This window comes from Hakea prostrata, chromosome 10 (assembly GCF_041222555.1).
Source record: "Hakea prostrata isolate BN-2017 chromosome 10, UWA_Hpros_2, whole genome shotgun sequence".
NCBI lineage: Eukaryota > Viridiplantae > Streptophyta > Magnoliopsida > Proteales > Proteaceae > Hakea > Hakea prostrata.
The window spans coordinates 25,227,547-25,244,199 of NC_142609.1; the positions used below are offsets into that span (position 1 = coordinate 25,227,547).

The following is a 16,653-nucleotide window of genomic DNA, read 5'->3' on the forward strand; positions in this document are numbered from 1 at the left end:
AACCCTAATGATCGGAGACGAAGCGGAAGCAAAATAGAGCAAATTTGTTGTCACTAACTTTGTTGGTCGCTCAGGGGTTGTCTCTCCAAGAGACCAAAGGTGAGCGACCAACACGTTGCAGTATGAATAGAAAACACTAAAATGGCCATAACTTCTTCGTTTGAAGTCCGATTACTCCAAAATTCAAAGCAGAGTTCCAAAAAAACATACTAAGACTATCTATGATAATCTAAGCATCAAACATGGTCAATGGACTAGAAATTCAATCGAATCATAAAATAGGGTTTTTACCGAAATCAGTCCGTGTATCTCACAGAAAGACTAGAGAGAAAGAGGTTTCACTCTAGGAAAGAAAGAACAGTAGTTCAAAATCAATAATTGGCATTGGGAAGGGTCTAAAATCAAATAGTAATCAAGGTCTTCAAATTTATACCCATTCTTGAAGGTTACCCTAGAATTTTCCCTCAAAATCAATCCACAGTAGATTCACAAAGTGATAGAGGGAAAAGGGATTCACCCTAAAATTATGGAGATATAAGGGAAGGTCAAGGTAATGGTATGAGACCTTAGCTAGATAGAAAACAATGAGAGATAAATCTAGAGAGAAACACATCAATTAATAACCTTGTAGAAGAAGATTTGACGGAGAAACTCTTACTGATGCTTGGGGATGTTCCTTGGCTTCGAAGAGGAGGTTCTAAGGTTCTTCCCACATTCTCTAGAGGCTTTAGAACGTTATGGGACGAATTAGAATGAAAAACACTTAAAATAGGGCTTCAAAAACCTTTCCAAGGAATTGACCAAACTGCCCCAGTCACCTTTGGTCGTTTGGAGCGACCAAGGCTGAGCAACCAAGCTTGCCATTAAAGTAAAAAACAAGTCTTTGATTCTTCGAAAGCCACAAACTCCATTGGGACCCACACCAACTTAAGAAATGGTCTTACTTGACTTTATAAGACCTTCCAAAGGTGTTAACACTGTATCTTGGTCCGCCTTTCAAGTCAAACTTCATTCTAATCACATCATCAACTAAATTCACTCGGGGTTTCCATACTTAGACCTTCATCATCAACTTCCAAGGGTTCTAGGTCAGACCTACTGGATTCAAATTTGGATGGCCCACAACTGTCTTCTTCCTTCACTTCAGGTCTTCAGATCTACACTATGGATTTTCAAGTTAGGGTTAGGTGGGATTTCACAGTAGCCTCATCATTTGGGTCTAAGGGATTTGTGGAGATCTCAAACTCCTCCCAAGGCTTAGGAACATGACATAGGTTGTTGGGTTGTCATATTTCTTAATCAACTTTCTTCCCATGGTATATGACATCGGAACTCCGAAGGGGATTTGATGAAACACGAAGGGAAGGCAAAACAAGGGAATGCTTATAGCAAGTGAATAGAGATGAGAGTTCTTTGCGCTTGAAACTTTAAGAGCAGAGAACCAACGTCAACAATACTTCAAGGTGAAAACAACTTTGCTCAATCTAAGCATTGTAGCTTGTTCTTTGTGCCAACATCACTGAAAGACGAGGGTGGTTCTCATGCATCCTATGATCTACACGTGCCAGACAAGGATATAAATGCCCCTAATTACTAAGAATCTAGCAACACTCATCAACTAAACTTATGTACCCAATAGTCTTTCTATTCCGGCATCTACTCCTCCCAATGAGGATTTGCGTTTTCCTTTTTTTGACTTGACCTTTAGAGACGGCTTGCTGACCACAAAGTCGACTCGCTCTCACCTGCTCCTTGTTGTAGGTCCTTGGTCCAACCTCTTGGAGAGGCATTGATTCATGGGTTAACCGGAGGTGGTAGAACAAGGAACAGTAGAAATAAAATTCAAAAGTAAATAAATAAAGGTAAAATGCAAATTAAGAGTAACTATTTTTCTATTGGTTTACATCTGGATCTCAGTTTTTAGTTTTGGAGAGAAAAGAAAGAGTTGGGTTAAACCATTGAGAGGACGAAGAAGAAGAAAGTTTTTTCTTTAATAGATGGAGTAAAAGAAGAAGAATTTTTTCTTCTTCTTTTTAAATAAGAGAAGAAGATGGTTTAGCACTATAGGTTTGAGGTTATTTTTTTCCTAATTATTAGGGGTAGTAGTGTAATTAAATATCAAGTGTAAATAAGTATAGAAACCTGGGTTATCTTTGGGATATGGGGGTTTGAATAAATCAAAGATGGCACATCATCGCTTAACTAAGGGAGCTTAACACCCATGATGGTATCCCAACTTAAAAGTTTTTTTTTTTTTTTTTTTTTGGTAAGACTTAAAAATCTCTTTTTGATAGATACTAGATAGTAGCCCGTCTCTTTTTGCTTAATATGTGCTTCACATGTTGAAGATGTTTCCCATGTTTTATTGCATTGTAAATTTGCTAAAGTATTGTGTTGGTGCACCTCGTCTTTAAGACTTGAGACTTCTAATTTTGTGGGAAACACCTTTCATGATTTACTAACTCTTTTTTTCAGATGCAAAGTTAAGTTCATCAAGTATGCTTGATCATGTATATTCGTTATCTAGTCTTCTATGTTGGATAATTTGGGTTTCTAGAAATAATTTCATCTTTGTTGGTCAGCAAGCTTTTCTGGATCGCTTCAAGCTCCATCATAAGAGCTGACAAGCCAAAACCAAAACAAGACTGCGCCAACACAAATCGACCTATAGGGCTCCATATCACACAGCTGCAAGCTGCATATTTTGAGGAGGGATCCAAGCTGCATTAGAGTTTCTCTGAAGCTAGTGCGAAGAGGAACGAACCCAAGAGTACCAACACTCTGGAAAAGGGAAGATGTCATGGAAGGCTCCAAATGATGAACACCTTCGCAAAAATCAGGTTGTTTTCTTTTCTGATTGCCTCTCTGCTATCAAGGTTTTAAATGGTCTGACCCTCAATCTCGATTGGTCAACTCATGGCTTACTTCACGAATTTTCAGGGTGTCTAGCTCGCGTTTTTATGTATCTTTTTCGTTACGTTAATAGGGGTTGTAATAGTCATGCAGACTTCTTAACTCGAGGTGCAAAGAAGTTTCAGTTTAATCGAGTTTGGAGGACCCTCAATCTCGATTGGTCAACCCCTTTGGCTTGCTTTGTAAATCTGACTTTGTATTCTCTGTTGTTTCTCTTCCTCTCCTAGTATAAGTTTCCATTTGTTCGAAGGAAAAAACAGAGCTTAACAGTTGGTGACTTTAGTACTTACAGCAAACTCTAAGGTTGAATTAGTAATTTCTAAAAGTATCAAGAATAAGGTAGTAATTATGCTATAATACAGAGAGGCAACAATAATTATCCATATATTTTAATATAAAATGACGAAAATATGAAGAAGAAGTGAACTCATTGAGGAACAAAAAGAAGATATAATTTATGATTCCATCTTACTAAGACAATATAAGGTGCACATATGGAATTGAAGTTGTATACAAATCATAGAAGAAGAAAAAAAGATGAAATTTAGGATTCTACCAAAGGCAGTATAACGGTGTCCATCTAGTACCAAAATTATATGCTAGAACCAACATCGACTGTATAAAATTTTACCATACCGAACTATTTCAAAAAATGGTATAATACATAGCTTTAAAAATAGTTTTTGATTTGCTACGGTTCGGCATGGTACTAGTTTTGGGTGCCAAATTGACAGTATATAGTTAAGTGTATCATAAAACGTTATTGTATCGAAACATAACAATTTTGATCGAAGCCGTACTATGACGTATTCGTTTAATTTTGTATTGTATTCATACCATTTACACATTGAAAACCATACGGTATTGTTTAATACCATATTTGTACAATTTTCCCTTTATGTTTACATACCTAAACTGACTTGGTATGCAAATGTGGACATGGAAGTAATACTGTACAATTTTGGTTTTGGGTACCAAGTTTCTATACCATATTGATATTGTAGATATTTGACCAAAAAAATAAAATAAATTGATATTGTAGATATCGTAATATTTTAAACCCTCAAGGCAAGATTATAAAGTCAGACTGAAGGGTAATGCAGGAGTCATGAAATTATGAAATTGAATTTGTTGCAATAGTGTACTAGAGTGTTAATTTAAGAAACATTTTGAAGGAAATCGTTACTAATTTTGCATAATGTTGAGAATTTGTTGCACTAGTATAATATTTTGTAAATTTAAGAGACATTTTATTGGAAAATTTATCTTTGCGGCGTCCCTCAAATTTACCTAGAAATTTGACAGAAAAAAATAACATTGTTTGTAAATTCTCTTCGAAATTCGCGCCAAATGAACGACCCAAGAGTCTCTAGTTTGGGCATTGAGCAAATCGCATTGAGCAAATCGCTTCTCTTGCAGCTGCAATGAAGAAAATGAAGAAAAAAAGAAGAGTTCCCGAAGTCCTGTGGAGGTTGTATCGAAATCGTGCTTGCACTTTAGCAGACACAATCTTATCTTTGCTGCCTCAAACCCCACCTTCAGTAGCCGGTTGCTGGTGTAAGGGCTGTGGCTGCCTTGTTTGCGGCGGCGATGGTCCCATGTCCGTCCTTCTTAGACCTGAAGACCCACCCGACTACCACAAGCTGTTGAACAGATGCTTTGTCGTCATGCCAGACGATCAGCCGCAGCGACGCACAGCCTTCTACCCCGAATGCCGATGGTCCCAACAAACGGTATCCTAGATCCTCATTTCACTCACATTTTGTTAAAATCGATTCATTGTTTTTTTTTATGGGGAGAGAATCGATGAATCGAAAACAATACCTCCTTACTCTTACTGACTCTACATAGTGGCTAGAATTGTTACATGTGGCATGTAATTATCCAATGAGCCATAATTAAAACCCAGTTTATTCGACCAAAAAAATAAATAAATTACAACCTAGTTTAGGAAAACAGTGATCTTCTTACAATTTCTCCCCCATTTTCTCTCCTCATTTCCACCGTTGCTATTTCCACGATCTCTTTTTTCCTCTTTCTTCAATTCATGATATTCTTATACATGTTCTTCGATTTCTTTCATTCTCCTTTTTCAATTCAGCCGTTAATAATGTAAATGACCTTGTGTTAACCTGTAAAATTGGAGTTTGTCATTAATAATGTGAATGATATTGTCGTAACCTGTACAGTTGGAGTCCAGTAAGAACAAAGGTTTCACGATGGATTCTCCTCTCTCAGTGTGTTTACCTGTGAAGAAAAAAAGTAAGGCTGCGTTTGTTTGCTGGAATAAAGGTGTGGGGTGGGAAAAAAGGGGTGGAAAATTCTTGAAAAAAGTGTAGATTTCTTACTTTTTCCTTTAAATCCCAAAATGGTAGATTGTTTGGTTGCTTGGGGTGGGAAAGTGGGAGACAAGTCTCCTTGACTTGTCTGCTGATGTGGCAACCCAACTTTCCCACCCCATGCCATTTTAAAATCCCACATATTTGGTGGTACTTTAGGGGAAAGTTGGGAAAAGTAAAAAGTGGGACCCACCCCTATCACTTTTCCACAAAACCCAACCCTTTCCTTTCCTTTCCTTCTCCCTCATCCCACTACACATGGGACCCACATGTTTTTTTCCCACCCCACCTTTGCAAACAAACACAGCCTAAAAGAATTTTGAATTTGAGGAATTTCTTAGATTTCGTTTTTAATTAGGAGAGAAAATGGGGGAGAAATTGTAAGAGAAGATCAATGTTGTCTTAATATTAGGTTTTAAATATGGTAGTTGGATTCTTTGATGCCACATGTCACAATCCTAGACCCTAATTGCATAGAATTGTAGAGGATGTGAATCTCATTTGTTACTCAGATATTTGGGGACCGCTGAGTGAACTCGGGATTGGGCTACCAGTCCGAAATGACCAATTTCTTCCCGCTTGGTGCCTAAAGGCTTACCCACAAGTAGAGTTTTTTTTTTTTTTTGTTGGGGGGGTGGTAATTTTCCTAAGCAGCGTTAGCCTAGTAATTTTTACTGACAGGTGCTTTGATGCCTTGACCTTAGGTTACAACTGTGGTCCACCTACCATTGGGCCAATGCCACCCCTTCTCCTTTACATATACTGAAGAAAATAAAGGGATTTCTTTGGCGGTGGAGGTGTTTATATTAGTTTTTCATTTCTGGTAGCATGGCTTGTGTTTGTCCTCATGAGTGTAAATTTTAATTCTAAAATTTCTGTTTTGAATTATTTCACAACTCTGCACTGCTTAAAATAATAATTGTACCCTTCCTAGCATGTAAAGGTGCCTACTAAGTGTTAGTGAAAAGTCCATTATAGTGGATGTGCTTCTGGCACAGTGTTGGCAGCCTCCAATTTAGAGTCAGTAAGATCAAGGAAGTCTTGTTTTTGAACATCTGTCCCTCCACACCGTCCCCCTTTCCATCCATTGGTCCTATGGGGCACCAGCCCTTGTGACTGGTTTGTTGATTACCGGAAAAGGGAAGAAAAGAAAAAGAAAAAGAAGAATAGAAAGTCCATTATAGCCTTCATAGGTCAGGCTGGAACTCTATGGAAGCATTCGTCATTCCGGTGTTGACTGCTTGCCCACAAGGCAAGCAAAGATGCTGTGCTCCAAGGCCTGAATTCATGATGATCACTGTATTGATGAAGTCCACAGTGTGTCCTTGACCATCGGTCGATATACCATCATCAAGAACCTGAAGGAGTGTGATGAAAACTGAAGTATGTGCCTTCACCTTATCAAATAGCCTCAGTTAGCTGCCCACTTTCTTCATGACCAACATATCTAATGGCCAGAGATCAAAAAGTGATCAAGAAACATAGGAAAGGATTAGTTAGTTGACTGCAGAGGTGGGAATCACCATGAGACTTCACTGGTTACTAGGCTCTTCCAATTGCCTTCGTTAGAGCAGTGCTTGCGGGACCGTCATCAGGGGCTGGGTGCTGGGAAGAGATTTTCTTCAATGCTTGCTTTAGAACATGCTGGAATGAATTTGCAAACTCTTCACCAATATCTGCATTGCAGATTGCTTGTTGGTGTATTCCACGTGTCTCCAATCAATGCCATGGCCTTGTGAATTTGGGTGATCTGCGGATGGCCATGTGAAGAGCCTCTCAACTTTTGTTTCCTTCACAAGTAAAAATGCCCAAGAGTTGTAAACCCTCAAATTTCTTCCTTTGTAGTGGAGGCGTGAATTTTTATTTATTTATTATTATTATTTTTTTAATGTTGGTTTGCCGTTGAATTAACTTCAGTATTGGTAACCCACTTGTTTGGAAACATTTGAGTCTGTTTCAAAAGATAGGTCCTTTTCCCAAATTGAAAATCTGACTGATGGTGTCGTGCTTCTGATTTAGTGATACCCAATTGGAGTAATTTTGATAGGAAATCTATTTCCTTGTTTTGTTTCAAGGACTATCATTTCCTTTCCAGAGACCATTTAAGTTTTGTACTCTCTACCGTGATCTGGGTGCTCAAATGATAATATTTCCTCTGTTTATCACAATTTATGTATCATAGATCGGTTTCTATGGTGACCTTCCATTGAGGTTACTTAAGTTACAGAACCCATTTATTCTTTCCTTTTCTGTTTTCAGATTTCAGGTTGGTGTTATTCTCTTCAAAGCCCATTGTGGTGTTTACTCTTTTTTTTTTGTAATTGTATTCTGATATAACTTATGTTTCTGTCATTTTGGCCTCAGTTTCTGCAGGATTTTCTTGGGGTTAAATTCTTACTACTTTGATCAAATAATGAATTTTGGGTCATACTCAAGGCTAGTTGGGCATTTACAAAAATGCCCAGATGCTTTGTCAGCAGTTAACAAATGCCTATTAGCGTTAGGGGTTAATAGTAAACCTAATGCAAACTACAAGAATCACTTAGTAAATTTAGAGAGTGCAGGGGTAAGCCTGTAATTCTAATATTTAAGGGAGAAACAGTAATTTCCCCAAAATTTATTGTATATGGTTTTCCAGTTGCTCAACTATTATGTTAGTCATTATTTTATTTTTGGGGGCACAAATGTTAATCCTTCTCATTGTTGTTGTTCTTAGATGGTTAGAAGAACTATTGAGATGATAATGTGTGAGTCGCACGGGTCTTCAAATGTGATATGCAATGGGTATAATAAGGTGAGTACATTCGGATGTAATTCTTATGATGAGAACAAAGCTTCATAGTTCATACTCTATAGGAAAAAGAAGGAAAAAAAGAAAAGACTGGAAAATCATGGCAGGCATGTTGTATATTATTTTTAGTCTCCATTGATTATTATTTTGGTTCATTTTTGTCAATCTGAAACTTATTAGGGACGGTAATGCTTAGAAAATAAATTTGCATTTGCATATTGTGGAGCTTCATTCAGTAGGATTGAATCATAAGATTTTCCTCACCAAAAATTTTGAAAGTGGTAAAAGTATCAGCAGAGAGAAAGGATCTTCCATTATTTTTTTCTGAGAAAATCTACATGCATTATTGAAGGTGTGAAGTAATAGCTCTGCCAAAGCATAAATGAAAATTGATGTGATCTTCTAATGTGTCCCTACTTATTTTATTAGTCTTACATATTCGTTTCATCATAATTTTGACATGAGTATTACCTCTCCCTTAGATAAGCCATATGGATGCTTGATATATGTAGTCTGGTCCCTCACTAGTATTTCTCTTAAAGGGTAACAGAAAGTTCAAAACCCAGAAAAGGTCAATTATTAGGTATATGTTATGAGGATATGTGCTTCTTCAGTGCAACTCTCTTGCCATGTTTTAGGCATGGCTTGATGAGAGTGACTACCATTTTATTGGGGACACTAAAACCATCTCATTTGTTAAGTTTACCCGAAAAAAAGAAAAGTAAAATGGCTAAATTGAGCTCAAAGTTTCAAAAGTTTATCAGATAGCCATTAGTCAGAGAGGGTTCTGGTGGCATTTTTGTTAGTCTCGTTATGGTCTCAGCTTTAAGCCATTTCCTGTACTTGTTTGAGGTGAAAATTCTCAAGGAGATGGGTCTGGGGTCCTCTATCACTTGGAGTCTTCAATTTTACTGCATGGAAAGAACTAATGGAAGCCAGAGTTAGTTGGCCCTTGTGATGTTTAGCATAACATCCCATTTGCTTCCTAGAAAAATTGAAGAAACACAGACAATTGATTGCTCTTTTAATAAACAAGAACATAGAATGCAAAAGTTTGATGGAAAACATGTGCAGTTAATTTCCAGTTTAAACATAAGAAGATAGTGTTGTCCTTTTAAAGTAACTCCACCATCAGAAACTTGGATTTGAGTGGTAAAACTAAAATATGTAAACAATACATGAACTCGTTCAAGGAATTTTATAAAATAGGAAATGAACATATCCAAAGCAGTTTGGTAGATTCTCTCATAGATTATAAGTTAAGGAATTTGCCCAAAAACCGTTAGCTTGCTTTGCAGTATACTTATTGATAGGCCAGTAGTAGGGTCTTTCCTAAGAAGCCGCATGCAACCTATGGTTCATTGTTCAATACCTTGCTGTTTGAGTTAAAATCTCAGTGGACAAACAGCTAATAGTTCACCCGAAGGTAGAGAGAGAGAGTGTGGGAGGTGGTGATCCTAAAAAGGTTTAGACTTTGGGTAAAAGGTTAGAGTATAAGGTTTTGATTGAATTAGGGTTTAGGTTTCTAGAGGAAGAAGATGAACTGCAGAAAATTCTAAACTAGTGTAATGATGGTCTATTAATGAAGATAGAAGTAGGGTTAGGACAGGGGAGGGGTGCGATCCTGTTAGTCGAGGGGAAAGGTGATACGGTAGGGAATTCTAGGGCTTCATGTGGCGAGGGGGCTGCTGCCGCAAGGAAGAAAGAGGTTGTGGGGGGTGTTTTAATGCAAGGGTTAGGAAAGGTGATGGGGTAGGAGAAGGGGCTGAGGTTTCACTTGATGAAGAAGACTTGAATTACAGATCACTTGAAAAATGAATGCTGTCACAGGCTTGAAGGTAGGGGAATGATGAAGAAACTGCAGAAATTTAGCTCAGACTAGTGGTATTCTTCTTAGGAGCACATGACTCCACTTTTCCTTCAAATCTGTATTTTTATTCAGTTAATCATGGCTGCCTTGTTACAGTGTGTGAGGGGGGGGGGGGCTATTTATAGCCTTACGTTTAAGGAAACTAACTAGGACTCAACACAAGAAACCTACTTGGACTGAACTTAGGAACCTTATTTGGATTAGAATTCCCTAGTACAATTAGACTCAACTTCTAAACTAGGAAAAGGACTCTTTGAGTAAAAGTTTCTGAACAATGACAAGTTGCAAGCTAAGAGATTTAACTTTTAAAAGGAACCCAACTTGAAATTGGATTCCAACTAGGACTCTTAAATACAGCATGACTCTAACCACTAACTCAATTGAGAAAAGAAGAATAGATTCTAACTCCTAACTCGGGGAAGGTAACTAATCCACTCTTGCCTCAAGGGGGGTGGAAAATTACCAAAATACCCCTTAGGAAATTTGGCAATCTCTTGGGGCCACATGATTTGTGGGCTGTTTTGGGCCAAATTATGAGTGGCCCTATACTTGCCAATCCCGGTAACATCAAGAGTTTAGCAGCCACCTGTTTGATTGGAGTGCTCAGCAGCCATTTACTTTCAGTAAGATGTATTGATTATACATCCCACTGAAAGGAAGAGTACTAGATACTTTCTTGCCTACATCATAAAGTAGGGGTAGGATTAGTAACAACTTAGCACAAATAATCCACTGTCAGGAACTAGAAGCAAAAGACAGAAGTTAGAAGTTTAGGCCCTAAACTTAGAGGGGTCACCGTCTCCTAGATTTATTGTTGATCAATATCCAGACACCCCACCCGAATCAGTAGATGAGGCACCATATACCCTACTATATGTCCCATATCCATATCCATAGCCAAGCCCATAAACCCCATATGGTGACCCCACATTCTTACCATTCAAGCTTATTGATCCTATTGAGTTTGCCAAGCTAGCCACATCCACGTCTGTTTGCCTTGGTGGGTGGAATTGGCTGTGAGGCCCTCTATAGTAACCCCTTAGTTCTAGAGGCCCTGGTAGTCTGACAAGTATGCCACCATGGTGCTCATCCTGGATTGCATGCGTGAACTTTGACTCCTCAATGAATTTGATGGGGCTTGCTGCTGTCTTCGGTAGTGGAACCACATAATATTTTGGAATTCCACCACCACCACCACCACCACCACCGTCATCATCGTCATAACCACCATTGTCATCATCATCACTAGCATCACGACCATCACCAACATCATCCTTGGATTCAGTCTTACTATAAGGCTGGGTCTCGTCTAGATCCTACACATATGTGGAAGGCACGATCTCATCGTTGCTCGAGTGCATAGATCAATAATCATCTGCAACAGTAGCAGCAGCTGCCTGCTGAGCTTGTACCCGACCATTGCCAGCCATGAACTCATTGACATCAACGCCTACCTGCCGAGCAATATGTCGGTCAGGCCTACCAATAGGCTGGCCAATAATGGCTCACCCCTATCCCTCACCCAATCGATGATGAGGTCATCATCTGATTCCCCCCCTAAACATATCGGCTAGATTGATTATATCTTGTTGCCTATTACCCTCTACTGTGTCTGTATGTACTGGAGCTTCAACCTCATGTTGTAATGGACGAATACAAGGTCATTTAGGTGCTTAGAGCCCAATCTGTTCTGCCTTTTTGATTGGATCCGGAAAAGGTGCTCTAGTTCTTATTACATCTAGAAGCGGAGTAAGCATGTGCAAAGACCTTGATTGCCACCTTCCTGAGGTTCTCTACACTCTTGCTGATGTGAACCCGATTTTAGGGGTAGGGTTTCTTGAGTAGATTCCCTAAAATTAGGGGTTCACTCAGGATAATCTTCTTTTGAACCAGCAAATAATAAATGGGAAAGAATAGGGGATTTAGGGAGGTTCTTGGGAATGATTTATGATAGATGTAATCTAAGGCTCCAAAGGATGCTTGAGATACCTAAAAATTACTAGGAAGCTAGAATTGGGTTCTGGATGGCAAAGAGAAGTATTGGGATATTTGTGGATCTCTAAAGAATTAATTTGGGGGGGGGGGTCTTGGAAAGGGTTAGGGTTTTAATAAAATTATTTGGGAAGTGGTTGTGTGATCAGTCTTTACCTAAAATTAATTGGGAAGGGAAGGGAAGTCTGTGATTGGGTATGAGGAGGTTTGGGTTGGTCATGGATAAGATTTGGTTTTACAAAACTAAATGGGTTGTGGAATTTGGTTAACAGAGAAATGTGGATGGGTTTAGGGTGTTAACAAAGTGGCATGCGATGATTAGGGGAAAGCTAGACTCAAGAAAAAGTGCCTAGGGAGGCACGATTAGATAAGAAAAGGGTTGGAAATGGTTTGGGTTAGTTATGGGATGAATTTTGGAGGAAAGATTGGTCTTGATAAGATGTTGGGCAATATCTTGACAAGATTCTGGGCAATCTTTGAAAGTCTTTCTTTTCTGTTTTTCTTTTCTTGTAATTCTGCTGCAAGAACCAGAAAAATAAAAGAAACAGAAAAACGGGGGAGGGTGCTGCAAGGAGGGGTGGGGGATCTTGGAACCGTTGCAGGGGTGGGAGCTTGTACAATAAGGTTGCTGGGTGGGGGTGGGTTCTTGATGGAGTTGCAGGGTGAGGAAGGGGTTTAGGGCTGCTGTGCTTGTTTGATTGGAAGAAAGTGCTGTGAATGCTTGTAGATGCTGGAGTTTGGAAGAAGAATGCTAATGTTAGGACCCTCATTAGCTTCTCCCCGAACCCTCCAGATGCAATTCCCACCCGAAAATACAGGCTCAGAATATTAAAGCAACAGCAATGACTGTTTTCATTAAATGCTGAACTATAAACAGAATAGAAAACTCCCAACTCCTCTAGTGATTCATTCACTAACAATCACCCGAATAAACATAGCAACATTCACAATGTCAAAACCCTAACCAAGAGAACTCCTCTCTCCTAGAAAGCTCAGCTTGTTCTCCACTTCCTGATTTCATGCATACCCCTCACCTCACTCATCCCCCTCTTACATAACAGAACATTCCTAACCTCTTACCCCTCACCCAATCCCCTCTTGCCAAGTGGACCATCATCTCTGCTTCTCTGCTAACAACAGGGTAGTGGCTGCTGTCCAACAAAAGTTGGCCACCTGTCCTTCTGTCTGTATGTATAATGTCTGGTTAAAATGGATAAAAGACCCAATTATCCATAAAGAGTCCTACTTAAAAGAAATACTCCTTATGACACAAGAACTCCACTACTAACTTAATCTAAGAATCTAAAACATAATTGGACTCAGAAAATAAAAACAAAAATTCTGAAACTAAAATAATCTACTTAGGGCTGGAAAAGGGCCAAAGTGCCCTCCCTGTCAATGGTTTGACCAGCCTTAGGTTCGCCATCATGGTTGGGCCTTGGGGCCCAAACCAGGCTTTTGGCAGGGGGGGGGGGTGACCCTTTTTCACAACAATACTCCCCCTCTTGAAAGCATTCATCTCCTCATGAATGAGCTGATCAAATGATCCTGGTTTGATTCTCTAGAGATGTTCAATGTGAACTCGTCCTCGCATCTTGCAATGGGGAGGAAGTAGTAGGTGTATTGCTGCTAGTACTGCTCCAAGACAGAACTCTGGTATAGTAGGATTGGTGGTGATGAAGTCTTCAATCATAGGGGCTTGCTTGTCAAAAGCCCAAGGAGAAAGATGAAGCCAGTAGGCTTGGACTTGAAGTTAATGGGCCTGCTCCTGGAATCTTTGCTTGTCATCACCTTGGAGGGTGTTTCGTCCTTACTTGTTGGTACTACAACAAGAATTTTGAGACCATGAGGTTCTTTTTTGCATGGAGCAGAGGCTGGTGTGTTCTTGATGTCTGTTGGCAGCAACACTCTACCCTTAATGTCAGGAGAGAGGGAACCTCTGGTGGAGTGTGTACCCCATCCATCACCTCTTCGCTTGGTGTTGCTGATTTGGCCATGTCTTTATGCTTTGTGGGGGCATTTTTGTCAGCTGTTATCTCCTTGTCATCAAGGACTTGAGTCTCCTTCTTGTCTTCTACTGTTGTTCAGCCTTAGGATCACTATCAAGCACTTCTAGCATGGCTGTAGTTGGTAACTTGGTATGAATAGCGGCTTTGTTCCTATTGTCATCTCACTAAGGTCTTGGCATTGGTCCAAATGTGCTACCTAGCCAATGGGATCTTCTAGGGCTGCCTCTAGAGGTGGAAAGGATTTTTTCTTCAAGAACTAGTGGCTGGATTTTAGAGACTGCATCTCCCCTTCTTTGAGGGCACTCACTGGCTAGGTGGTCCTTGTGTAATAGCTAGGGTTGCTGTAGCATGTTCCCTTGTGGTCTGTCATAAGAGGGTATGGAAAAGCTATGGAAGTATTGGTGAATGGTGGATCCCTCCTATGGACGGTAGTCTGATGGTGGTGTAACTCTTGATCATTATCATAAAAGTAGTAAGACCTAATGAGCTCTTCCAAAGTGGATGGGGAGTCATGATGGGACCTTTCAATATCTTCAAACAAGGGGTTCTCTCATACGTGAGTTTTCTGATATGATCATCCTTGTTTCTTTTTCCTCTGCACCAGTCCTCCTGGTTACTTCCATCAGATTTTGTGAACTTTTGGTGGTACCATTTTTGGGGAGAGTAGGTCTGTTGGTGTTGTCTAGCTTGATGTTCCTGGGTGGGAAAAATAGTTTGCTCAAAGCTTTTGACATCTCTTCCCACATGTTGGGTTCATTACCTTAATACCTCATTCGTCTCCTTGTGTGGTCCCTCTACACTAGCCTTATCTTACCAAACTCTAATAAATAGTGCCCGTCAAAATAATTGTCAAGATTATATAGCCACTCATAAAAAATTTGAAGGTCACTGACACCAGCATAAGTCTCTATCTTGTGAATCTCTGGAGGCCTTTGTGGTTGCCTTATCCCTCTACGCATATGATTTAGGTAGTTTCTTGTTGGCCCCTCCATGGGTTTGGCTACTATTGTTTCAAGAGTGTCCTGGTTCTATAGCTCTGATACCAAATGATGTGAAACAGATTTTAGGGTTAGGATTTGTTGAATAGATTTCCTAAAATTAAGGGTTTACCTAGGATAATCTTCTTCTGAACCAGAAAATAATAGATTCAGTGGGAAAGAATAGGGAATTTAGGGAGGTTTCTTGGGAATGATTTATGATAAATGTGTTTTAAGGCTCTAATGGGTGTAACTTGAGATACCTAAAAATTACTAGACGTTAGAATTCAGTTCTCGATGGCTAAGGGAAGGATTGGGATGTTTGTGGATCTCTAAAGAATTAATTTTTGTTGGGGGGGGGGTCTTGGAAAGGGTTAGGGTATTAATAAAATCATTTGCAAAGTGGTTGGGGGATCAGTCTTTACCTAAAATTAATTAGGAAGGGAAGGGAAGTCTGTGGCTGGGTATGGAAGGTTGGTTTGGTCTTGGATAAGATTTGGTTCAATAAAACTAAGTGGGTTGTAGAATTTGTTTAATTGAGAAATGTTGGATGGCTTTAGGGTTTTAACAAAGTGGCATGGTGGGTTGTAGAATTTGGTTAATTGAGAAATGTTGGATGGCTTTACGGTTTTAACAAAGTGGCATGGAATGATTATGGGAAACCTAATGTTGAAAGAATTGTGAAATTCTGACTTTTGTGTTTGAAGAACACAACAAGAGCTTTATTTACACTAATAACCTTAAAAAAAATAATAGAACAAATAAAATCTTCCTAGTGTGGGAATATCACAAGAAAAAATATAAGATTCCAAAAGAATTAACGAAGATCTTAGCAAATCTACCCCCAATCAGGAGGAACCCACTTTTAATATGGAAAATAAATCTACTAACTACTAAATTTGCTTTACAACACTCCCCCTTAAGTTGGAGCATAGATATTTATTATTTAGTATGCCCACAGCCCACTTGCCAATGATATGACTTAACATCCTGACTTTTAAGCTCTTTGTAAGCACATCAGCCCATTGATTATCTGAGATAACAAAAGGTGATATGAATTAGTCCATCTTCAATCTTTTCTTCAATGAAGTGCTTCTCGATCTCCGCATGTTTGGTCTTGTTTGTATTGGTTTATGATCTGATTGCTGATTTTCTGTCCAAGTACGGCTGTTTTATAGGTGTCTTTAAGTCTGTCCCAAGCTCTTGAAGCAGTCCCTTCAACCGCAGTACTTCACAAGTACCTTGAGCTAATGCCCAAAACTCTGCTTCTGCACTGGACCTTGCAACTGTTGCCTGCTTTTTTCTCCTTTAACCCACCAAGTTGCCTCCTACATATGTACAGTAGCCCTTGGAAGACATCCTATCAGTTGGACATCCTGCCTAGTCCGCATCTGTGTATGTCTCAACTCTAAGATGTCCATGAGCTGAAATTTGAATACCTTTCCCTAGAGTAGCCTTCAAATGTCGCAAGATTTGGTATACTACCTTCAGATGTGAGGACTAGGGATCAAGCATATATTGGTTGACAAGACTAACTGCAAATGTGATATTTGGTCTAGTATGTGTCAAATAAATCAACTTGCTGACCAACTTCTGATAGGTTGTCTTATCAGCTGGTTCGCCTTCTTTTGCCTTCAAGTGTAAATTAGGCTTAATAGGTGTCTTAACTGGCTTACATCCTAACGTCCTAGTTTCTTTTAGTAGATTGAAAGTATACTTTCTCTCAGAGAGAGACACACCATTGGAAGTTGATCACAATATC

General features: G+C 39.4%; 1 protein-coding gene across 3 annotated transcripts in view; it reads left to right on the forward strand.

Moving 5' to 3' along the window:
- The first annotated feature begins 4,130 nt into the window (after positions 1-4,130).
- LOC149002350 (uncharacterized) overlaps positions 4,131-16,653 on the forward strand; it is a 50,221-nt gene continuing 37,698 nt past the window's right edge. For 2 of the 3 annotated variants that reach the window (XM_089137463.1, XM_089137464.1), the window contains exons 1-2: positions 4,131-4,646; positions 7,969-8,046. In XM_089137463.1, the coding sequence (XP_088993589.1) occupies positions 4,338-4,646; positions 7,969-8,046 (387 nt within the window). In that variant the 5' untranslated portion in view covers positions 4,131-4,337. The remainder of the gene's footprint in view (positions 4,647-7,968; positions 8,047-16,653) is intronic. The other variant, XM_089137462.1, reaches the window with a different exon arrangement.